The sequence below is a fragment of the Lissotriton vulgaris genome, chromosome 5 (genome assembly GCF_964263255.1).
Source record: "Lissotriton vulgaris chromosome 5, aLisVul1.2, whole genome shotgun sequence".
Lineage (NCBI taxonomy): Eukaryota > Metazoa > Chordata > Amphibia > Caudata > Salamandridae > Lissotriton > Lissotriton vulgaris.
The window spans coordinates 370160853-370186430 of record NC_141693.1 but is presented as its reverse complement, the minus strand read 5'-3'; the positions used below and the strand labels follow the sequence as shown (position 1 = coordinate 370186430).

Here is a 25578-nt window from a genome sequence, read left to right as displayed (position 1 = left end):
TTCCACTGTGTGCCGTCAGGTGGATCAGTCGACTTCCCATGGCGTCGTTGGTACCAGATGTGACTTTGCCGTCACCTATATAGGCGCTACCCAGGTGCGTGGGCATCAGTTCTTTTCTTTCCACGTCAGTTAACGCTGATCTGGATAAGAGCTACCCCTCTGTCTCTTTTTAATAGACTTTTTTCAACGGTTTGTCAAGGAATTTTTTGCTGTGTGTCGAGCTATGGCCTCCAGAAGGGTAGACCTTAAATCGTGTGGCGCTCGTCACCGTGCCATGCCGGTCAATAACCCGCACTGTGTGCCCCTGTGGTGTCTCAAGTGGGACTTCAACTCTAAGCTGTGCCAGGACTGCCAGGTCATGGTGCCTTGAGGGAGCAGTCTATGAAGCTCCTTGCGGCTCGGCAGTTGATGGCATCGAATGCAACTCCTCTGAGGTCCCGGTCCAGATCGAAGAAGAGAAGATCGAGGGGTCGCTCCAGGAGTCCCGAGTCCTCTTCATCACACACAAGGTCCTCGGGACACTCTTGGAATAGGCACAAGATGAAGTCTGAGTGGACTTTGACTTCACCTCACCGATGTTCCAGGCAAGTAAAAGACTTTTAAGAGACTATGCACCAAGCACTTGAGCGGGCCGACCCCTCTGGTGCACCTTCGGGCCCCGCGGGGTCAAAGGCCCCCTATCGGGGTCCACTCTGGAGGCTGTGACCTCTTCTGTGGTGAGGTCTCATGGACCCAATTCTGGATTGTTGCCGGTCATGCCAATGCGACCTGCCCCGGTGCCAGTCCCAAAGTCAATGCTCCTGGCGCCACCGGCCCATACTGATTTCCGATAACTGAGTTGGATCAACATTGGTCGACGTTGACTCCGGACCAGAGGCTGTAGGTTTTTGCTTATGCATTTTGAAGAGGTTTCATCCATGGGAGAAGAGTGGGAGGGGTTTCTGGAGCCCTTGGAACAACTGTTAAATACTCCTGCTGAGGATTTGGACTGGTATGAAGAGCTTGCGTAGGCCAGTGGTCTGGACACCTTCTCAGATGCTGGTATGTCTTCTCCACCTACTGTGGGTATGGAGGAGGGAGCTTCTTATGCTATGGTGGTAAAGAAGGCAGCAGAGCTCCTTGGCCTGGAACTGTCCTTGGTGCAGGTCAAGACTAATCTCTTGACTGAAGTGCTTCAGCCTGGGGCTTCCTCTTCTAAACCCCGTTTGCCCTTTAATGAGGCACTAACTGATTTCCTTCTAAGTTCATGGTCCAAGCCTAGCACAGGGGCTCCTGTGAACAGGATTATAGCACACCGCCATCCAGGTGTCCTCGGCCAACATTTGACCTCTGAGAGCTTGGTATGTCAAGTCTCAACGTCCCACAGAGTGTTCCCTTCCACCCTCCAGACAAGTCTCAACGTCCCACAGAGTGTTCCCTTCCACCCTCCAGACAGGGAATCCAAAAGCCTGGATGCACTTGGGAAGAAGATGTTTTCTTCCACCAGTCTGGCATTGTGGTCGGTAAGCACTGCATGCCTTTTGGGCCGTTTCTTGCACACCCTTTGGGAAATGGTTGCACAAGTGCTGCCACAAGTCCCAGAGGAGGCCCCAGCGATACTTTCCAAGGCAGTGAGGGATGGGAGAGATAAAGCAAAGTTTACCATTGGGTGCGGTTTGAATACGACTGGACTGACTCGCTGGGTAGAACATTTTTTTCTACAGCCGCCTTGCTGCACCGTGCCTGGCTAAAAACATCTGGCTTTTTGGGGGATGTCCAGGCCAAGCTCATGGCCATGCACTGCGATGGGACTAATCACTTCTGAGAGAAGGCAGACTCTGCTGGAGCGCTTCAAGGACTTGCAGGCTACAGCCAGGTCCTTGGGCCTCTCAGTGACACCTCGCTGTAGGAAGCTGGCTCTCTATATACTATACCAAAGTAAGGTATAGTGTGCACAGACTCCAGTGGATCCTCAGAGCTATAGCAACGGCTAAAGTAGATAATACCTTAATCTCTTTTGTGGTAGTGTGGTTGAGTAGTCCAGTTTTATCAGTTATGTTATGTTATTTTTATTTGTACAGCGCACAGCTGCCCCAGCAAAGGGGCGTCCTGGCGCTTTGAAAAGGTAAACACAACACAGCATTAAGAGCAAGCAGAAAGAAGAAGAGACACCTCAGAGGGGCTAAACAAATAAAAAGGTCTTGATGGCCCGTCTAAAATGAAGGAGCTCATCGATGGCCCGGATTTGCGGAGGAAGAGAATTCCACCAGCTCGCCGCCAGGACTCGGAAGGAGCGGCCACCAACTCTGCTCAACTTAAAACGCGGGACCACTGCTAAGGTCGGGCCTAACGATCTAAGAGTGCGGGAGGGGACATAGGAAATCAGCAGTTTCTCCAAGATTTGTGGGGATGTACCCTTGAGGATTTTAAATGCAAGGCAAAGAACCTTGAATCTAATCCTCTGCTGCACAGGGAGCCAGTGGAGAGAGCGCAGGGTATTGGACACCGGGCACCGCCTAAGCAGACCTGTCACCAGTCGGGCCGCAGCATTTTGAACCTGCTGCAGTCGCGAGAGTTCTGACTGGTTAACCCCCGCCAGTAGTGAACTGGCATAGTCCAGCCTGGACAGCACTGATGCTTGGACCACCAGTTGTCTTGTGGGTGCATCAAAGAATTTGAGGATGGGTCGAAGTCCTCTAATGATGCCATAGCAAGAAGCCGCCACCTTCTTGGTATGACAGATGAAACTCAGAGAAAGATCAAGCCACACCCCCAGGTTTTTTATCTCTGACGCTGGGAGGGAGTCACACCCAAATCCGAAGGCCACCATTTGTCGCCCCACAAAGCCACCTGTTTACCAACCACCATAATCTCCGTCTTCATCCAGTTAGCCACTTCCCGCAGACCATCACAGAACCTGGGAGCCTCCAGACCTGAGTCCCCGCTCAGTGTGAACTCCAGTTGCGTGTCATCTGCGTAAGAGGCCATAGTCAGGCCCCACCGCTTGACGACCGCAGCCAACGGTCTCACATACAGATTAAAAAGGGTGGGACTCAGTGATGACCCCTGTGGGACTCCCTGGTCTAACGGGTAAGATGACGACTTACCGGGCGGGATCGCCACCTGGAATGACCTATCCATAAGGAAGGATCGAAACCAGCACAAGGCGGGGCCAGAGACTCCCACCTCCTCAAGACGCCGAAGCAGAATCCCGTGCGAGACCGTGTCGAAGGCGGCACTGAGATCTAATAACAATAGTGCCGCCGTCCGACCCGAATCCAGCACGGAACGCAGATGCTCGACCATAGAGAGAAGGGCCGTCTCCGTGCTGTGACCCGCACGGAACCCGTTCTGAGTAGGGTCAAGAATGTTAAACCTACCAAGATGGTCTGAAAGAGTAGCATTCACATGGGCCTCCGCTATTTTCGTGGCCCAAGGGAGAAGGGAGATAGGGCAGTAGTTTTCAGGTTTAAGGGGGTCGAGGGTCGCCTTCTTCAGGATTGGCGTGACTACCGCCTGCTTCCATCTGACGGGAACCACTCCAGAAGAGAGGGACAGGTTGATCAAAGACAGCACCGGGGTGCGGCAAACCGGCGCCAGGATCTTAAGTTGGGCCGGTTTCAGCGGGTCTGCCGGAGATCCAGACTTGATTTTAGTGCTGAGAGAGTCAAACACCTCCATAGATAAGGGGGGTAAGATGGAAAGACACTCCCCCTCACCTAAGGTGCAACCAACCTGCTCTAGCGTCAGGGAACCCGTTGGGAAAGTGCGATCGATGGCTTGCACTTTTTCATGGAAGAAGGAGGCCAAACCCTCACAGTGGGTGTCCGAGCATATTTCCACCGCAGTTGCTCTCTTAGCCATCAGGTCCTTTAATACTATAAAAATAAGTTTCAATGGATTAGCAGAATTCTGAAACTGATGGGCCTAAAAGGAAGCGCGAGTTTGACACACTACCCTATGGTAGATCTTGACCTTGGCCAGATAACAGATCTTCAAATCTGGGTCATACGACTTCCTCCATAATCTTTCGGCCTGTCTACAGGCCCTCTTAAGAGATGCCAAGGTACTGTCATACCAAGGACTCAGCTCCTTCCGACGACACTTGGACCAGCACATAGGGATCAGAGAATCGAGAGCCCCAGATATCCACTCACAAAAGGAGTCGTATCCACGATCAACCTCGGTGAGCAGGCCTAAAGGAGCCTCCTCGAGCAGATGGTAAAAATCCTCCAGTCTTAATTTGTTCCAGTGTCGTTTAAGAACAAGTCTGTCCTGTGATAGGAAAGGAGAATCAGAAAAAGAGCATGCCGTTTTCACCAGCATGTGGTCTGTCCAGACCAACTGGGAGGGACCAAGAACTCTGAATCCTTCTAGGTTTGTAAAGAAAGGGTCAAGAATATGACCACCTCTATGTGTGGGGAAAGTAATCATCTGCGAGAGCTGTAGAGCCTCAAGATCCGCCAGAAAGCTCCTGATGGAGGGTAAAGAGGGGCAGTCAAGATGGAGATTAAGATCTCCCATAACATTAAAATTGGCGCATCCTAGTGCCTCTATACTAATATACTCAGGAAGAGCAGCCCTAAAAACAGTCGCAGCCCGGAGGCCGGTAAATTAATAGGCCAGAGAAGGTAAACTGGTGACTAAACCCTATTTTAAATAAAGCACTTTCACACCCCGAAAGTTCAGCGGCTTTCCACTCGCAAGGATAACACAGTTTGGTGGCCATTGCAATGCCTCCACCTCTAGTCGTCCGATTTAAGGTAAAAATGGCAAAATCTGGGGGAAAGGCATGGTTAATTATCGAGGAGTCAGATTCCTGGAGCCAAGTTTCAGTCAGGAAAAGGACATCAGGGGAGCCATCAATGAGAAGATCGTAAACCTCCTGATAGTGCTTTACCACTGATCTGACGTTTAAGCTCCAGATACTCAGGTCCCGTTGTCCTGCCCTCTTTGTAACAGGAGTTGAAAGCCCCAAGGAGCGAATAAGAGACGGGGGTTCCAATGACCAAGCACCACAACTACAATGATATGGGCCACAAAGAGGGGCCACGGGCGAGAGCTCGCAGCGTGAACATCGATCCCGAAGGGCCAGATAATCGGCCCTACTGTAAGTTCTCAGAGGCGAAGTCATGATGTCCAGTTCCAGAGTTCTGCGCGGACGGGCGCAGACGGTCAGGACTCTGGCACGACTCAGGCGCAGCGATGGCGCGCCCGCTGCGCGATCCCGCAGTTGGGTGTGTGAAGCATTTATTGTATTAACTCAGGCCAGAACTGATTACACACACTCAGAGACTTAATCCAGACCAATTAGGTAAGAATACAAATGTGTTACTTATGTTTTATTTCTAGTACCAAGCAAGACTTGGTACAGGTAAGTAAGATATGCTTTCAAATGCAAAACTTTACAAAATAATTCAATTGTCTCTCTCCTCGGAGGGGAACATAGGCTCAGCCCCTGCAGCTCCTCTGGAGTCTGGGAGTCTTACCAAAGTCCTCTTGGGCACTTGGTTGCGGCTGGCCACTGGGGGCCCCTGTGGATAAAAACATCGCTAGACGCCACCGTCTGGCGACCCGACCTTTCCGACCACCCATCCTACGGCTGAGAGTTTGGTCATCCAGGCCTCGATATCGCAGAGTGCCTATCCCATGGCTCTGCCGGACAAGGACTCCAAGAAACTAGAACGGTTGTTCTCTTCGGCCAGCTTGGGGCTACGGTCGGTGAACACCGCCTGCTTGTTGGGCCACTACTCTCACGCAGTGTGGGATACCGTTGCTCAAGTGTTGCCTGAGGAGGACCAGGCTGTCCTTTCTCAGGTGATGGCTGAAGGTAAGGCTGCGGCTAAGTTCGGCATTCGGTGTGATTTGGACACCGCAGACTCGTTGGGCAGGGCAATTTCTACAACTGTGGCGTTGCGACGCCACGTCTGGTTGCGTTCGACTGAGTTCTCTCCCAATGTCCAGAGCTCGCTCATGGATATGCGCTTTGATGGCACCCGCCTGTTTGGCGATAAGGCCGACAGTGCAATGGAGCGTTTTTTAAGGACTTGTTGGCCACGGCCAAGTCCTTGGGTCTTTCTGCAAAGAACCTGGCCACTCCTTGGTTTCGTTCCTTTCGTGTCCAGGGCAGAGGCACCCAGGCACATTCCTTTCACAAGCCTGTGCAGAACCACCCTCAGCGCGGCGGTGTTAGCGGCTTCTTCAGGCCCGGGTCTGGGAATCCGCATGCGAGTCAGTCCACCTCCACTCCCGCTGCTCCTACCTCCAAACCTTCCTAGTCCGAGCTTCGTGGAGCACCCCACGCCGGTGGGTGGCAGGATCCGCCGCCACCTCCCCCACTGGCGCGACATTATGTCGGACAAGTAGGTGTTGCAGATAATCCGCAAGGGTTACGCCCTTCCCTTTCAGTCCTCCCCTCCACCCATGCCACTCTCGGTGCCACCGCATGTCGGGGGATCATTTGGTTCTTCTACAACAGGAAGTCACGGCCCTCTTGGCCAAGGAGGCCATTGAGTGTGTTCCTAGGCAGGAAGTAGGGAGTGGTTGTTCCACTACTTTCTGGTCCCCAAGAAGGACAGGGGGGCCTGCGCCCCATCTTGGACCTCCAAGACGTAAATCACTTCTTCCGGAAGGAGAAGTTCCAAATGCTGACTCTGACTCGGGTCCTGGCTGCCCTAGACCCTGGTGACTGGATGGTAGCGTTGGACTTGCGGGACGCTTATTTTCACATCCCCGTCCTGCTAGCCCACCGGCGTGCGGTTCATGGTAGACCAGGAGGCTTTTTCAGTTTGCCATGCTCCCATTCTGCCTTACTAGCGCCCCTCGGATGTTCACGAAGGTGATGGCGGTGGTTGCCGCTCATCTGCGCAGGTCAGTGGTGTCACTCTTCCCCCACCTCGACAACTGGTTGTTGAAGGCAGGCTCGCCCCAAACAGTCGTCAGCCACCTTCAGACTACGGCCGACCTTCTGCATCTGCTGGGGTTCTCCATCAACGTGCTGAAGTCGCATCTGAGTCCCTCTCAGAAGCTCCACTTCATTGCAGCGGTTATGGATTTGATGCTGTTTTGGGTTTATGCTCCCAAGCAGCGAGTCCGGGATGTTCAGGCTATTATTCCGATCTATCGGCCTCTATCCTGGGTTTCAGTCAGGATGACCCTCCGGCTCCTGGGCCTGATGACCTCCTGCATCCTGCTAGTGCAACATGCCAGATGGCATATGCGGGCTCTGCAGTGGGACCTAAAGTTCCAGTGGGCACAGCATCAGGGCAACCTGTCCGATCATGTCCAGATCTCGGAGGACACTGCTCAACAACTGCAGTGGTGGCTCAGAATCGAGATTGGGTCAGTGGCAGATCCCTCTCCCTTCCACAACCTGAGCACACGGTGGTGACGGATGCGTCCCTCCTGGGATGGGGAGGCCACTTGGAGGAGGCAGAGATCAGAGGCCTCCGGTCTCCAGCGGAGTCCTGGCTCCATATCAACCTTTTGGAGCTGCTGGCGATCCGACTTGCAGTAAAGGCATTCCTATCCCTCTGTCCGGGGAAGTGTGGTGCAGGTGTTCACGGACAACACCACCGCCATGTGGTATTGCAACAAACAGGGCCAGGTGGGGTCCTGAACCCTTTGTCAAGAGGCTCTGCGTCTCTGGACATGGCTCGAACATCAAGGCATTACCTTGGTGGTTCAACACCTGGCAGGTTCTCTGAACGCCAGGGCCAACGAACTCAGCCACCGGTGCATGATTGGTCACAAATGGCATCTGAACTCTTGACGAGGCGCGAGGTCTTTTTCTGCAGCGGGGAGAGCCTTGGTTAGATCTGTTAGCCACCGAAGAGAACGCTCAATGTCGTTGATTCTGCACGTTGGAATTTCCATGTCGGCGCTCGCTCAGCGACGCTTTTCATTGCAAGTGGAGCTGTGGTCTATTGTACGCCTTTCCGCCTATACCACTTCTGCCCAGAGTTGCTGAAGAAGATTCGGCACGACCGGGCCCAAGTCATCCTTGTGGCTCCGGATTGGGCACGAAGATACTGGTATCCCGAGCTACTCAGCATGGCCATCGAACTCCCAATCTGACTGCCTCTTCGGGAGGATCTTCTGTCTCAGCAGCAGGGGAGGGTCCTTCGCCCCAACCTGTCCAGCCTCCACCTCCATGCCTGGAGATTGAGTGGCAACAGTTGACAGCTTTCAACCTTCCTCCCGAGGTCTGTGATGTTATTCTGGCAGCCAGGAGTCCCTCCACTAAAATGGTATAATCCTGCAGGTGGAACAAATTTGTGGCATGGTGCACAGCAAAGGCTGTGGATCCCCTTTCGGCCCCTCTTTCCGAGTTCCTTCTGTTCCTTCTCTCTTTGGGCCCAGGGCTCTTCCCTGGGCACTATCAAAGGTTATCTTTCTGCCATCTCCGCCTTTTTGCGGCTCCCTGATCAACCTTTTCTCTTTAAGTCTCTGGTTGTTAACCGTTTCCTGAAAGGCATTATGCACATGTTTCCGTCCATGCCTTTCGTTCTGCCTCAGGGGGATTTAAATCTTGTCTTGACCTTTCTGATATGCGCTCCCTTTGAGCCTCTTCATAACTGTCCCTTACGTCTTCTCACTTTAAATATGGCTTTCCTGGTAGCTATCACCTCTGTCAGAAGAGTGAGTGAGCTCCAGGCTCTTTCTTCCAAACCTCCTTTCCTTTCTGTTCATCCGGACAAGGTGGTTTTAAGGACCCGTCCTTCTTACTTGCCAAAGGTTGTCACGCCCTTCCACATCGGGCAGACCATCACTTTGCCCACCTTCTTTCCGCATCCTTCAAGGGAAGAGGAGAGGCTCCACCGTCTGGACCCGAAATGTGCGCTCACATTCTATTTGCAGCGTACACAACAGCTCCTGGTGGATGATCAGCTCTTTGTTGGTTACGGTGGCGCAAAAAAAAGGTTGGGCCATGCACAATTTGTCCATTTCCCGGTTGGTCGTTCTGTGCATCAAAGCATGTTACTCCTTGGCCATGAAGGAGCCTCCTGTGGGGCTGCATGCCCATTCGACCAGGGTGTATGCAGCCACTACTGACTTGGGACGCGGCGTTCCCTTGCAGGACATTTGTCAGGCAGCTACATGGGCTTTGCTGCATACGTTTACCAAGCATTACTGCCTTGACAGCCAAGTCCATAGAGATGGCTTCTTTGGACATTCTGTTCTCCGTGACTTCATGGTGTCATTTGTTTCGCAGACCCACCTCCAGGGTTGGTATTGCTGGGGTATCTATTCTAAGGTAAGGAATCTATCACGAACGTGTCTCTTTCAGATGCACAAGTTACTACTTGTGTAACGATATATGTTATGTTATGTTATGTTATCGGTATTTGTTATGCGCACAGCTGCTCCAGCGAAGGATATCTGTAAGAGACATTAGTTAGTGCAAACTGATTACTAGGGTTAAGGTCATCCCTTTTAGGGTCCTGGTTTTATGCACCAATGGTCAGTATCTTACATGGCTCTGCGTTCCTGGCGCGGAAAGTCTTGTACAGAACTGACATCAGCGAACATGGGTGGTGCCTAAGTACTCTCTGTGACGTCATCTCTGCACTGACGGTGCCAGTGACTGACGCGGAGCCGCAGGATGCCACCTACTGAAGCACAGGGGTACTGCTAAGGAAAACTTTTCCGGATCCAGTCTGACGCCTGGGGATATTCTAAGGTAAGGAATCTATCAAGAACTAATGTCTTTTACAGATATATCTTTACACAAGTAGTAACTTGTACAACAGATACAGTTCGGCCGCCGCTGGGAAAATAACTGCTGTATAGTCTATGCTAACGCATATGATCTGCAGCTCATATGCCTCGAACGGAAAATGCTGCTTGCCCAGTATGCATCTGTTCTTGGCATGTAGAGCTGTAGATTCATATGCACCCACTGCCTCCCCGGGTACCTTTATCTGCTGCAGTATCATCTTACTTATATACAACATACATGGACATCTCTTTCTATTCTTACTAACTCTATCATCACCCTTTATGGCCAAAATAATCTTGCGATGGAGTCGATGCCCATGCGCACTATAACTGTAAGGAAGAGTCACCTACCTCGTGACTAGGAAGATTTCTTCGAGGAAAAACCAAGTGCAAACATCCGAGCCCAACACCAGAAGGCGATCTGTGCTAACACATATGAATCTACAGCTCTACATGCCAAGAACAGATGCATACTGGGTAAGTAGCATTTTCCTTCTGGTGGATACTTTGGATCTGACTCTGACCAAAGTCAACCAGCTTTTGGTGATGATGGGGGTGAATTTCCTGAGACATTATGATGACCACTTTTAATTGGACTTAAAAGCAGCCAGTGAATTAGTAAATTGATCATTTATCATTACACAGGGCTGCCCCCCCCCCCCCCCAACAATCCTTCCTCCCCCCTCTCTTCAGTGGTAGAGATGGTCTCAATGTGAGTAGTCATCACTTGAGTAGCTGAAGTTCTGGACTTACTGTCTCTTGAGGTGAAAACCAATATCCTCACAGACGTTTTATAGCCTATGTGCACTTGTCTGAGCCCTTGCTTCCATTCAACTGAGTCCTGACTGACAAACTGATGGGTACCTGGGCTAAACCTTGTTCCTGCCCACCTGTGAACAGACAGGTAGCAAAATGCCACAGACTTGCTCCGAGTGACCCTATTTTCCCGATTCAGCAACCTGCACCTGAGGGCCTGGTGGTTAAGGCATCTACTAGCAGGATTAATCCCAACTAATTTCGTGCGAGTCCTCACCCCCATCCCTGACAAACCCTCCCACAGTCAGAGAGTTGAAAAGAATTGAGGCATTCAGAAAATGAATGTTCTCATTTAGCCTTGCCATTCGATTAGTCAATGGCAGCTGCTTGTTGGGTAGGTATTCCCCATGCACAATGGGACATGGGAGCTCAGATTTTGCCAGCAGTTCTTGTAGCAATTCTGTGCAAACCTCTCACAAACTATTCAGGATGCCTTAGACGTGGCCAAAAAGTCCTGAGATCAGAGCTGGTCACTACTGACTGCTTAGAGCAGTCGGGACTAGCATGGTGTTCCAGCACCATTTTTGATAACATCTCCGGGCTTCTAATGTGATGTTCATGTGTCGCTCATGGATTTCTTTTGATGGTTGGTTCTCCCATATTTGACTAGAAGCTCTATTCCACACTAGAGCACTTCAAGGAAAGCAGAGCCACTGCCCACTCCCTTTTGTGTCAAGCAGATCCACTGCCCACTCCCTTTGTCTCTCCAAATTCGCAATGCAGTATCCCCAACAGCTATTTCTTAGTGCCAAAAAAAAAACAGAGGCCTTCACCCCTCTTTAGATCTCCAGCCTCTCAATTTAGTCCTGTGAAAGGACAAATTTAAGATGCCCGATGTTCTATCTGCCCTAAATCCAAGGATACTGAGTGGTAGCTTTGGCCTGGCAGAACACTCATTTCCCTGTTCCCATCCTGCAAGCCCACAGGCGTTACTTGCAGTTCAAGACAGGTCAAGAGCATTTTCAGTTTGTCATGCTCCCCTTCAGCCTCACCAGTGCTACTTAGGTGTTAGTGAAGGTGATAACAGTGGTTGTGGCATACCTTCGGAGGTTGGCTTTTCCAGTCTTACCCTGCCTTGACGACGGGTTGTTGAAGGTTGGCTTGCTGCAGTCAGTCTTGGACCACCTCCAGATTATGGCGAACCTCTTGATATTGTTGGAGTTCACTATCAAAATACCAATGTCTCACTTGAGTCCTGAACAGAGGCTCCCTTTCATGGTTGCCATCTAGGATACAATGCCTTACCGGCCCTTCCCTCAGAATCAGTGAGTCCATGACATTCTAGATAAGATCCAGTTGTTTCAGCCTTGGTCCTAGGTCCTGAAGATCAGGAACAACCGGGGCAAAGTCAGTGTAGTGGCTTGGATTGGGCAAGGAGAGTGTGTTGTCTGGAAATTGTGGGTATAAGCATCTATCCTCTGAAGCGACTTCAGGAGGATGTTCTGCTGCAGCCTCAGGGCAGGGTCTTACACCCAGGGCTTTGCATTATACACTTCCATGTGTGGAGTTTGAACTGAGTCAATTGACTGCATTCTGTCTTCCTCTCAAAGCCGTGGAAGACATCCTTGCAGCCAGACATCCTCCGACAAAGTTTATTCCAGACCCTGGGATTTGTCTGTGGCTTTGTGCGCACCAGTAATACAGATCCGTTGCATGCCAAACTGTCAGATGTATAGTTGTTTGTTTTGTGTTTGGCCCTGCAAGGGCCCTTGTCTTCTGCCCTGGAAGCTGGTTATTGTATCAAAAGTAACGCCAAAAGTCAATGCCATTTTCTCACGTTTACAGTCTTTCTTTTCTTCCTTCTTTTCTGGTGTGCATCAGTGGCTCCAGGTTTATTTTAGTAAATTATTTGTATGCGATGTATAAGATCTACACATAAATTATAAGAAAAAATTAAAGGTATTCTGCAGTTGATAAAGGCTTTTGTAACCTATGCTGAGAAAATAATTATTTTTTTAAAGACAAGGAAGAAAATATTCTGATCCCCTTTAATTCCTACAATCTGAGCAGAAATACATTGCAAAGCACTGGTGGTAATATCTTTCTGAAAGGCCCAGGCTCCTTGTATATAGGCTCTTTTAATAGATGCCTTGATCCAAGAGATGTAGACCAACCACAGATGCCATGGAAGGAGGGACTTGGGCCACCAGTGGCAAAATAAGTAATGTGAGTAGAGTCCATGACCAAAGGGCTACATATTGAAACAAAAAAATAACTCCATGGCAGCAACATATTGACAAGAAAAAGCATAATAATTAAATTTCATTGTGAGCAGGAAGAAAGGATTACACCTCCCAAATGTTTTTCAGGCTATTTTCACCGTAGGTTCTACATTAGTTATGAATGGTAGAATATTCTCAGTAGAGAAATGGGAAAGATCTTACCTGTTGGATGTAAAACATTCCACATAGTAGAAAAGAAAGGTATTTTGCAACTTCCATGGGGTATATTGTGCCATCTTTTATTTAACAAAAGATTGACTTCCTCTGTGCTTACAAGGAAACTGCGTATGGCATGGCAAGAAGGCACCCTCTCAGTGGTCACGGGACGCCATCAAATACCTGGGCCTCAATATCACCCATACGCTCACCTCCAGGTCCAGAGCTAGTTGGCCTCATCTTCGCCACTCCATCTTGGCTGATTTTCAGAGGTGGAAGCATCTTCATATCTCCTGGCTGGGGCGCGTAAACTTCATAAAAATGAATGTGCTCCCACGGGTCCTTTATCTTTTCCAAAACATGCCTAAGGTGATCCTGCAGGATGATAATCTGCGCCTTCAACGTGACTACCGAACCTTTATATGGAACGGAAAGTGGCCAGAGCAGCCAATACATTGCCAATGCTCCCTTGAGATAGGGGTGGCCTAGCTTGCCACAATCTCCATGAGTATTACCTTGCGGCCCATCCGTGTTATGTTTCCAAATGGGTGGTTCCGGAAAGTGAGAAACACTGGTTCCATATGGACCGTGCAGTGGCGTGTCTGCTCCTGTGGGACCTGGCTTGGCTCCTAAGCACGCCCGACTGCGCAGCGCATACATTGCTACCCCTACTAGGACGGTAGTTGAATTCTAGGACAAGGTGGTCCTCAAGAAAGGTCCGACTACCTTCCCTTCTCCAAACATGCCTTTCGCTGATAACCTCAACGTTCTCCCAGCTCTTTCACTCCTTTCTTTTCACTTTTGTAACACCGTAGACTGTCGGACACTCCGAGACCTCTTTACTTGGATTTCATTAAGTCTTTTGACAAATGTAAGGCGTACTACCAGCTCCCAGATGCCACACGGCTCCAATATTGCCATACTTCGGCATTGGACGTTGCACCCCTTGGTATCTTGGGCAGTTCTTCGTTCTTACACCCTCTTTGAAAAGCTTGTGCAAGCCTATGATGGCTCAAGAGACCTAATATCCAACACTTACCATAGACTTCAACACTCCACACCAGCGTGCACTCATACCTACCCGTCAGCATGGCACAACACTACCCAGGAAGATAGAACACCTAAACAATGGGAGGCACTGTGGCTGGATATCACCAAGCCCTTCCGCAGTCACTCTTAGAGAGCTAGTGTAAAAATTGATGTTCCAATGGTATTATACGTCAGCCCGTCTGGCCACTATCTATCCCAGTACATCCCCTCTTTGTTGGCATTGTGAGTGAGATATGGGGGACTTCCACCATATTTGGTGGTCATATAGACTAGCTGCAATGACCCATGTGGACTAGAAGCTCATCAGCTACTTGTTTCTAGCAGCTCGGCAACACGTAGCACTCGCGTGGAAACAGACAACCCCTCCCTCGATGGAGCAATGGTATGTGGCACATCTAGCAATGGAACGGATATCCCACAATTCAGCTAAAACGGAGACCAAAGTCCAATATCTGTGGAAGCCCTTAATCCAGTACCTTATGCATATAGAGTTCACTTGCTGTAGCCCAAAGAAGCTTCGGGAGCTCCAGCTCTTTGAGTCACACTGCCTTTAGTACCCTGCTTTAATGTAATAAACACTACTATGTCAACGGAAACACCCCACACGTTCACGCTGCGAGATGACACCGCCCCTGCTCATGTCCTCCCTTCGGCATACCCTGACCTGTACATGTTATGTTTGTTTTTTGATTTCTTAGGTTCTTGTACAACAGTTTTTTCCTTTTTTATTTGTTTACTATGTCATGATGTGCTGTCAGGCAATGTATCATTCATGTATCAGAAGTTGCTTCTTTATTGTTTAACCTTGATCGCAGATGTGTATTCAGCTATTGTGTTGTCCTGACAGGACTGCCTATTGTTCCTGTGCGCCATATTTCCATGTACATGTTTTGCTATTCTGATGTACAATCAACAGAAATTGTGGAAAAAAAGAAGGTACACATGTAACTATTAGTTACCTAGGTGATATCTCAGCCGCCTTCATCTGTAAAGTTCTAAAGCTGGATACAGTTTTCAAATCTACAGTCATTAAGATTTTAACCAGCCCGCAGTCCACAACTACAGTTTTAGAATCTTCACCCACGACCCAGCAGAGCCATCCGACAATTGTGGCAGAGGAATTGAATGGCTCACTTAGGCTTTCTGGAAGACAGCAGAGTTTGAAAAGTCAAGAGAGTGAAGAGTGGCCAGTTGCCTGTTATATTCTTTGAGGCAGCCACCTATGTATGCTTTAGGGTAGTTTAGGAAGTAATGCTACAAAAAAGGAAAGGAAGGCTACCAATGCGTTTTTCTCTCATTGGTTTATAAAATAAAACACTCTGAAAAATAGCGCCTTTTTATAATGGAGTGGCCTGGACTTAATAGAGATTTTTAATTGCAACCAGGTACCTCTGCGAAGCCAGTTTGGCGGAGAGCTCCCTAGGCTTAAGGTTAGGATATATAAGTTAGTGGGTTGAAAGAGAAAAGACCAAACTAATGTCCACATTTGATAGATGGCAGAATGATTGAAAATACAAGCCACAGTTGTTATATCTACAACGCGCAGAAATTGACATAAATGCATTATACAGAAATCGAAAGGGGAAGTTCTGCTATTTAAGAAAGTATAATGATGTATTGTTAAGCAGTAATAACTTTAAAGCACACATTATTGTTACAGATCATGCATTACTATTGTAAAGGCTTTGTATGTACTTCCGAATATCAAAAGTGATATGCATGAATGATGGTGTGACTGTTGTGATAATTACAGGAAGAACATGCAAATCTAAGTATATGTTTGTACTCACCCTAGAACCACGTTCTTTTAGCCCATAATTGAGATAGGAAACTATTTAGAAAGGAATCAGTTTCTGGAGTTTCTTGTACATCATTGCTCTTTTCCATGCCCTAGGAACTTCATGTATAGCAGGGGGTCCCCTTTATTACACTATATAGCATCCTCAGTTGAGTAATATCTTGTGCAGGCAGCATGAGAGAGGCAGATTCTCTTCATGTGTCTACATACCAGCTATCCTTAGCAGTGAAATTCATGCAATAGGAGAATTTACAGAAGAGATATCTTGATGGTAGGTTCATATGGTGTGAAAGGGATCATGCATGAAGAAAAGCTAAAATATTTGCTTCTTTGGAAGGAGGAGAGTCAAATGGAGCCAAACTTAATTCCATTCCCCACTGAACCTGCCCTGGCCAGGGAGAGGTATCAGTTCTTTTAGTCTCTGGACTCAACCATGAGTCTTGAAGCTTTTGATTACAGGTCAGAGAATTGTTCTGAACACCCAACACAATGTGAGCCAGCTGATGACAAAAGCATTAAAGGACTTGGCTGTGGCATTTTAGTGAGACTCCCACAGAATTGTCAAGCATGATGACAACAGGTGTGAGTATAACTATTCAGACACTTGCAGTCCATTCTACCTTGCCTGAGAGAGTCAGTTGTCGCTAAGACCGCATGAGGCTTAGAATTACATACTTCAGTCATGACGTCAAGATCATTGATAAATGAAGGAAGGTAGGTGTAGGCATAAAACTAGGATAAGACATTTGTTTCCCAGGCCCCTGATTGTGTATACCTGCTCACAAAATTCCCAATCTATCGATTGAGACTAGAGGTGAAAGTGTCCACTTCTGTGGGACCCTGGTGGACGCTCAGTGGGAAATTTGGTAAGCCAATGTCCTGATCCTTGTGTGGTAGTGCTGTTTGAAAAGAAACCCAACACAAACAGCGAGGTACCTCGTTAAACAGTTGCTCTAGAGGTCTTAGGCTAGATCTGCCAAGTGCCACAGTTTTGTTTGCATGGCTTGTTCATGTAGTGGCATAGACATCATGTTCGTCTGGAGAACAATGGTGCAGTAGGAAGTGTGCCTTTGATGCAAAGGAATGGTTAGAAGATGGATGGAGGGTATTCAGTTGGAATACCTGTTACAACAATCTTCAGGTGTCGAGGGACATTTAACACTAAATGCAGCAAATGTGTTGTCAAAACTTGCATTCCAGGCTCTGGAATGATGATCTTTCTTAAATTCTCTGTTAACGCCTTTCAGGAAAGGCTGTTCTTTACAAGTTTAAAATGACTAAGATGAACATGATCCTTATACCACTAACTTAGAAATCTTAACCTGGTCTGACCAGAGCTGGGGCATGTGCTACAGCTCCAGTTTGTTGTAATTTCAAAGATGCCAACATTTGATTACTTAATGCAGTATTGAGGACACAAAAGACATGTATAATCCGTTGGGAACAGAAGAACTAATGTTATCCGTAAGTAATTTCTTACTGACTGCAGCTTACTCTTTAGCTGTTTTTTGAGAGCTTAACATGACATCTTACTAATATGTAGAAACCTTTACGCTTGGGCTGGAGCCTCAGGCTAAACAAATCTGTTTCTTTCATTACAGAAAGTATTTGCATCTCGGAAGGAGTTGCTGGAATATGACCTTCAGCAGAGGGAAGCAGCAACAAAGTCATCACGCACCACTGTGCAGCCCACGTTCACAGCCAGTCAGTACAGAGCTCTATCTGTGCTGGGTTGCGGTCATACGTCATCCACAAAGTGCTATGGATGTGCCTCTGCTGTTACTGAGCATTGTATCACATTACTGAGAGCTCTGGCCACCAACTCCACTATCCGCCACATCTTAGTATCTCAAGGCCTCATCCGGGAGCTTTTTGACTACAACCTGCGCCGTGGATCGGCGGGAATGCGAGAGGAAGTCAGGCAGCTCATGTGTCTCCTTACAAGGTAAGTTAACTAATTAAAAATTTTTATAAGAACAACCAGGATCATTAGAAAAGTAGTTGTGACCTCAAGGTGTCTAGAGCTGGAAATCTAGGAGCAGCTCCAGGTAAATTATACATGAATGAGACTAGGAGGTGTATGGCGAATGGATGAAAGTTATGTTAGGGTGCATCGGGGGTCCTTACTCCAAACACCAGCTTAGTCATTCTGGGGGGTTTTGGAAGTTGAGCAACGGAATCCCAGTTTGGGAAGAGAGAACATAGCCTATCCTATGTAGGGCAAAATGAAGTACAGGAAATCCTGTGTTAAGTAGGTTTAGGGGTAAGTGGGCAGATGCAAAAGGGGAGTTTAGCTGCGAGGATGAATGAGGAGTCTAGTTAGTAAAACTCTAAAAACAGTGTACATTTAGTTGGGCTTGTTGCTTTCAACTGGTTTTTGCAATTGTAAAAGTACACAGTCGTTCAAAATAAGCGTGTTCTATTTAACTTGCAATCTGTTGTTGTTCATTACCTAATTTATTAATGTAAACCCAGCTACGTGTATGTTAGTCACAAATTTAGACATTCTATCAGCTAGTAGTTTAGTCTTTCTGGTTTCTGGGATCTTTACACGATAAGAAGCAGCAAATGAGTCAAAGGTTGTAAAAAGGTCCATCATAATAACATAGCCCCATAAATGTGGGATCGTCCACATAAAATGCAATATCTGATAGAGACTAGTAGCCGCAGATTCCTTAACGTAGATTTATCCCCAGGCGTGAGACTGGATCCGGAAAACTTTTGCCACAGCATTCCTGCGCGTCTGGGGGGGGGGGTGGGGGGGGGGGGACGGCACCACGCAACTCCGCCCTGACATCCGCATACGTGACGTCAGCGAGGTCACATAAGTCCCACCCCGGCGCACCTACGTCTGTTTTTTCCTTTGACGCATGCAAAGCAAATCCAGTTCGTGTTCCTGGCCTTCCCTTTTTCGCTTCTGCGTATTTCTGGGAACAGTGTGCAAATGCTTTTGAGCTTTAAGATGTGCTAGTCTTGTGCGCGCCACATGTCGGCGACGGATCCTCACCCCATCTGCATGTGGTGTTTGGGGGAGCACCACGATTCAACAGATTGTGAGGCGTGTCAACAGATGAAACCGAAGTCCTGGCTGGAGCGCCGGATGAAACTCCTTTCGGCACGCATGTCCAGGTCGGTGTCGTCTCCGCGTCCAACCCCCCGGATGGTTTCAAGAACCGCCACCTCCGTCCTTCTCCCAGGCCGCAAGAGCGCCGCTAAACGGTTGGTAAGTGTCACAGTTTGACCCTGAGGGCTGGGCTCCGGCTCTGGCCCGTTGGTGGCGTCAGTTCTCCGCGGGTGGAGCGGCCCGCGCGTCGTCACCCTATCTGCCGTTCCCTGCGTGGGGGGCGATTAGAGTCCAGATGGAGGCCTATGTGGTGGCCTTGCAGGCCTCGTTGGCTTCCCCTTCTCCTCCTTCCCCTCCTGGGATGTCTGCGGATCCCTTGCCACGTGCAGGGACTTTTGTGGCCGACTGGTACGGATCCAGGTGCGGAGGATGTGGTGCCATTGGGGTGCGGCCCTTCGAGGTTCCCTCCTTCGTACCACGGCGTCTCTGCCTCACTGCAAAACCCACGGGGGTCCCTGTGGTGTCGTGGGAGGTCGCCGGGGCTCAGGGCGTGTCCCCAAGTCCCCCTCGGTCCTCTGGTCAGGCGGCGTCCTAGTCCGAGGTGACGGCGCTCAGGCGCCGGCGGCTGCTGGCCCTGACGGCGCCGCAGGGGGTCGGGCGTGTCCCCAGGCCCCTCTCGTCCTTCCATGCATGCGGCTTCCTCGTCGGAGGTAGAGTCGACGCCGTTCTTTAGCTGCCCCGTCTCCGACCCAGCCTCGGTCCCCTGCACTGCGCGTTGTGGCAGAGGTCGTAACGGCGTCTCCCTCAACGCCGGCCGGTGTTGACCGGACTCCAGTCGCGGACTCTACGGCGCCAGGCCGGCGTCGTGTCGTCTACTCTTCTTCGGACGCCTCCTCTTCTCCAGAGGTTCGGCACTTGCTGGTTTCCTCCTCACTGGTAGACGCGTCGTGGCTTTTCCCCCAACGTCTTCTAAGGACGGCTCTTTGCCGTTGCCGCAGCCGCTGTCTTCGCCGGAGTCACTGCGGGTTTCCCACTCCTTGGCCCCCCTTCCTCCTTTCTGGACTTGGCTTTTCCTTACTCCGGTTGGACTGGGGAACGGCTGCCTTAACTTGCAGCCGTCACCCACAGAGGAGCTGCTTTCTCCACCGCTGGGCCCTAGAGAGGAGGGTGCTGCCTTCGCTCGTGCTGTTTCCACAACTGCAGGAATTTTGCATATGGGTGATCCGGCTGCCCATTCTCCCACGGATCACCTTCTGGAGGTCCTCCATCAGGGCTCTGGTGATAGGGAGCTGCTGCTTCCCTTTGAGGCTTTGCTCCATTCTTCTCTTTTGGGCTCTTGGGGCCGTCTTGCCACGGGGGACCCGGTGCTCCAACACCTTCTGCACCGCCACCACCCTGCGCCGAGTAATCCTGTGTGTCTTTCCATCCACCCCTCTACCAGGGGCCCTCTTTTGCAGACTGCTCTTCCATCGATGTTGTCTCCCCCGTCACAGGAGGCCCGCTGGCTGGATTCCTGGGGGCGCAATATCTTCTCCTCCGCCAGTGCAGCTATGCGGCCCCTGAACACTTTGTGTTTAGGCCAGAGCCACTTCTTGTTTGTGGTATTCAGCAGAGTCCCTTATGTCAGTCATTTCTCAGGAGGGTGCCTGTGTTGACCTGAGGCATCATGTGTTGGATGGCCGGGAGCTGGCGACATTTATTCTTCGCTCCACTCTGGACATTGCGGAGGTGCTTGGTCGTACCATGGCTTCGGCGGTCGCTTTTCGTCTACATGCCTGGCTTCGGGATAGTGTGTTCCCAGGGAACGTTCGGGAACAGCTGGTGGACTTCTTTTTGATGGGGCTCTTTTGTTCCACGCCCCTGCGGACTCTGCCATTAGGAGGTTCCTGGCGGGGCTTCGTCCTCCTCCTCCTTCTCCCCCCTCAGGGACCTGTAAGTTGGTCTGGATTTGGGAGTTGTTCTCAATTGTGTTCTGGGCGGGTAGCCCCGGTTGTGTGTTCTGTCTGATTAATGTGCCTTTGAGTCCTTTTTGTCAGGACTATGGTGCTGTTGGCTGCTGGTCCAGCCCTTTTTTGAATTCTGGTTTTTGGCTTTTGGTAAGCCGTGTTGGCCCTGGGATTAGGGCTTCTGTGTTCTTTTGTTGGCTGATTGATGGGTGCTCCGCAGGTCTTTTTTGTTTGTCCTCTGCTGCGAAAAGTTTTTCCTAAGAGGGCTCCCATGTCTTGGGACGTAACATGCCCTATGTTGGGCAGTGGTAGCTGTTATATTGCTCTGTCATGTGCTGGGGAGATGTGGTCGCCTTCAGGCCTCTGCTCTCCGCGGCGTCACGGTATGTCGCCGGTGCGATCCTTTTGCTGATGGTTTAGGAGTGGCTTGAGTTGCTCCCCGGTATATTCCTCTCCGGGGTCGCTGTGTCGCCATCCTGGTCTGCGTAACCACAGAATCCCAGAGTGTATCTGGGACGGGGGAACTAGAGGCACGGGGTACCGGGAGTTAGCAGCCTTCAACAGAAATGTTTAAACACAATAGAGCTTCTCCCAGCGGGAAAAAAAGGGCTACGTGCAAATGTTTCTTAGTTCGTGAGTGCAGGCATCTCACAAAAAGTGTAGTACTGGTCTCACACACCACCTGGTGTCATGCTTCATCATTGACCAGTCCTCGCCATCCAGAAACTTGTTTTGGGGAGGGCGGGCATACACCTGACGACAGGGATGCACTTCTAAACTAAGGAGGGGCCCATATAAAGGAAAAGTGTGTTAAAAATCCATTACAGATGTCACATTAACTTTAATATTGCTGTATGGTATTTTTAAAAAACGTGGTTGGTGCGTTGGGGATATAAGTGTCCCCTCACCGATATCAAAAGGTCGACATGTTTCTGCCTGGTGGCCCAGTAGGGTCCGCGGCATTCATCAGGACCTGGGTGAAAAAGTGAAAGGGGGGGGGGGGCTCCACTCTTACCACACTACCGTAGGAGGGTATCCACTGAGTGGGGTGAAGAGGAACACACTCCACTGGGTGATGGCCTTGATATCTAAAGCCCTACAAAGTGGAACTCAAGGCCCCATAGGAGGGTGAAGACCACGGACCCCTTTGGTCCAGAGCTAGATGTGACTTGAGATGTTCTCCACTGCTCCACCTAGGTGCGTCTTCCTCCTCTCCTTGATGCAGGACTGGTCTGGCCTGCTGTCTACGAACTTTTCGTAGCCCTGTCTGGTTCCATTTCTTTCGTGGGCCGTGTGTGCGGGCCCCTCCCTTGGGGTGTGGCCGGGCCTTTCTTGGCCTTCTTAGCCTCTGTCTTCGGCGGGTGTCTTGACTTGTCCTGGGTGCACAGTTCCGTAGTGTTGTCTGCTGCTGGCTATGCATGCTGGTGCCGAGCTGTTGTTGTTCTGCACCAGGGGCGGCCGTCCTGGTCCGCTCTTTGAGGCTGGGGTATGTTCGGCTTCTTCCAGTGGGCCCTGCCCTCAGTTCTACCCCTCCTTTCTAGGGGTTGAGGTGGTCCTTGAGTTCTTCGTGCCTCTTTGGGCGCTGTCTGTCTCTTCGGGGTGATGACATATGGGGGGAGTGGGCTGCACACCTTAATTTCATCCAATTTGTCCACCTCTTCATTATTAAATATGCGTGCTCAATGGTTGCGTGCCCAGCTCCTGAGACACGTAAAACATTGAACCATTAAAGCAGGGCACTGAATCAGTGCCCCAAACCATGGCACTGTCGCTGATGCATTTGCAAACCTTTTAACATTTGTCAACAATTTTAATCCTTTGTATTCCATTAATTCAAGTCTTTAGTCATTTGTAAATCTGATACATCCACGGGTAAGGAAATGCCAATTTTCCACTGTTTCTCATATCCTTGATGGGCCATCCGAGCCTCTTCATTCAAAAATACGCACTGAAGGCATGTTTCATCTTTAAGCAGTTTATTACAACCCATTGCATTTCGGGCCTCTAGGGGCCCTTCGTCAGGGGTAACTGTAAAAATTAATTAAACAAATATTAACATACAATACGCCACTGAGTGACCAGAAAACTTTTTCACATGTCACGTAATTCATTTAAAGCAACTACCATACAGTCAATGGGCAATCTGCGCTCTTCCTCTGAGTGCATACAGTTATATTGTGCTGAATTAATGTCATAATCTTATAAACAAACAACTTTCGAGATGAGGCCTCCAACCAGACAGCTATTACCCCTGTGCATAACAACACTCATATTTCCGCCCTTTCCGTGCACATATCATCCATGACATCAAATGATTGTTATTCTCTACTTATCATTGCTAGACAACCTTGTGCAAAAATGAACTTTGTCTCGATATAAAACTCAGTATTACGAAACGAGCGGCTAAACATGCATTAATCACTGTCCCCTCCCTCCGTTTTTCTTATCCTCTCCCCTCATCAGGTACGTGATGAAAATTAGCAACGTGACCTGAAAAAAAGGGGAGGAGGGAAGTTTCATTTAGGGAATACATGAACCCGGGTGTGATTATGCGACTGCTTTGTTTGTTTATAAGATTATGACATTAATTCAGCTCGATATAACTGTATGCACTCAGAGGAAGAGCGCAGATTGCCCATTGACTGTATGGTAGTTGCTTTAAATGAATTACGTGACATGTGAAAAAGTTTTCTGGTCACTCAGTGGCATATTGTATGTTAATATTTGTTTAATTATTACAGTTACCCCTGACGAAGGGCCCCTAGAGGCCCGAAATGCATTGGGTTGTAATAAACTGCTTAAAGATGAAACATGCCTTCAGTGCGTATTTTTGAATGAAGAGGCTCGGATGGCCCATCAAGGATATGAGAAACAGTGGAAAATTGACATTTCCTTGCCCGTGGATGTATCAGATTTACAAATGACTAAAGACTTGAATTAATGGAATACAAAGGATTAAAATTGTTGACAAATGTTGAAAGGTTTGCAAATGCATCAGCAACAGTGCCATGGTTTGGGGCACTGATTCAGTGCCCTGCTTTAATGGTTCTTCGGGGTGATGAGCAGTCTCCCTTGGTGGGCTTAGACTATCCTTTCTCTATCTGCCTGTTTTATTGCTGAGGCGCTGTTCTTTTTGGTCTACTGCCTTTGGGCTGTGAGAGGCTCAGCTACCCTCTTCACTGGGTGTGTTTTTCCCGGGGGGGTCTTGCCTTCGCTCTACCTCTTCTCCTTGGAGTCTCTGGGTTGCTTTTCTTCCTCGGTGCTCCTCTGCATTGCCTTGGCCTCTGGGGCTTCTGGTGGAGATCCTTGGTACCTTGACTGGGTGTGGGGTGCTCTGGCCTCCTTTCACCTTGCCCTTGTTACTCCTGTTCAGTGAGGGCGGGCGGCCTCTTTTCTGGTCTTCCCTCATCCCCTCTGGGGTCGGTGGTCTTCTAGATGGAGGGGTTCTCCTTTGCCTGGGGGACAGGGCTTTCTCCCTGTCCATTTGACTCATTGCCTGTTGGGGCCCGGTCTTTAGTCCAGGCTGGTGAGGTCTTCTCGCAGACCCTCCTTCCCCTTGGGTATGGCTAGGGTATGTTTTCTACGTTAAGGAACCTGCGGCTAATAGTCTCTATTAGAAGTACAAGTTACTTACCTTCGGTATCGGTGTATCTGTTAGAGACAATTCTAGCCGCAGATTTTTTCACGACCCACCCTTCCTCCCCGTTCTGCGAGAACTTTCATCTTGGTCTTCTGCACTCGCCTCCCACTTGGTGGCTAGGTCTTCTGTGAGTGCATTCTTTTATTTATTTCCTGGCAGGATACTTCGTCCTGTTCTTGCTCCACTCCTCCTTTCTGGCCATTAGAGGATGGGTTTATATGTACTTCTGTGCCCTTCCGCTCTGGTTTTTCTAGGTTGGGGCCTGCTTTCACCCCCCACGCCGCCCCCTCCCCTTCCCTTTTCACTGCTAAGTGTTCTGGCCCCTCTGCTATCCTCTCAGTTGGGGTCTCTTGGCTGTGCCTCTGCCCTTTTATTTCTTATGGGGGTTGTACCATTCTTTGATGGGGCCATCTTGGAATATTGTTGTTACTTAGCTGTCCCGAACTTGTTCCCCTTCATTGTTATTGATTGGGGTTGTAGACTTTCCACATGTTATGTTTTTTCATATGTTCTGTCTCAAGGGGGGGCTATCTCTGTAATTGCAGGGTTGCTACTCAGGGCGGTGCTCTGTTCTACTCTTTTTTTTCCCTGCCTTTCTGTACTGCAGTGTCTGGATCTGGCCAGTTCGAGGCATGTGGGCTGCTGAATTCATATCTGTGCATAGATCGCCGCCTAGTGTTGGGTCCGGATGATTGCACATTGTTGTCCTGGAAGAGTCTTCGAAGTATCACGAGATAGGTGGCTCCTCCCCTGGACTACAGTGCGCATGGGCATCGACTCCATCCCCAGATAGTTTTTTTCCGCATTGTGTTCGGATGTCTTTGGTTCCCTCTTGTCGGAATCGAGAGAAAAACTTTCCTTGAGACCAAAAGGTCTTTAGTCTTACGTCGGTATTGTCTTGCGTTCGGCTTCACAACTTTACTTCGGCTCCGAGCCGAGATCTACACTTCCGCGTGCTTTCGTCGCGGAAGGCCTTGTCGACGCTCCAGACTCAAAGACCATCATCATGGACCGAAGTCCATTCAAAAGATGTCCGGTCTGTAACTCTAAGTACCCACACATCGACGTCCACCCGGTGTGCAACAAGTGTCTGTCGCCGGACCACGATGAGGCCAAGTGTATGGCCTGTTCGAGATTCAGGTCCAAGAAGACACTCAAGCTCCGTCGAGCTGCGCGCCTGGAGGCCC

The 25578-nt window shown here is 49.5% G+C and overlaps 1 protein-coding gene across 14 annotated transcripts in view; it reads left to right on the top strand.

The window, feature by feature from the left end:
* The window catches only part of UBR4 (ubiquitin protein ligase E3 component n-recognin 4), a 1723360-nt gene that overhangs the window by 1301885 nt on the left and 395897 nt on the right, over positions 1–25578 (top strand). For all 14 annotated transcript variants that reach the window (XM_086921716.1, XM_086921718.1, XM_086921717.1 and 11 more), the window contains one exon: positions 17343–17686. In XM_086921716.1, the coding sequence (XP_086777842.1) occupies positions 17343–17686 (344 nt within the window). The remainder of the gene's footprint in view (positions 1–17342; positions 17687–25578) is intronic.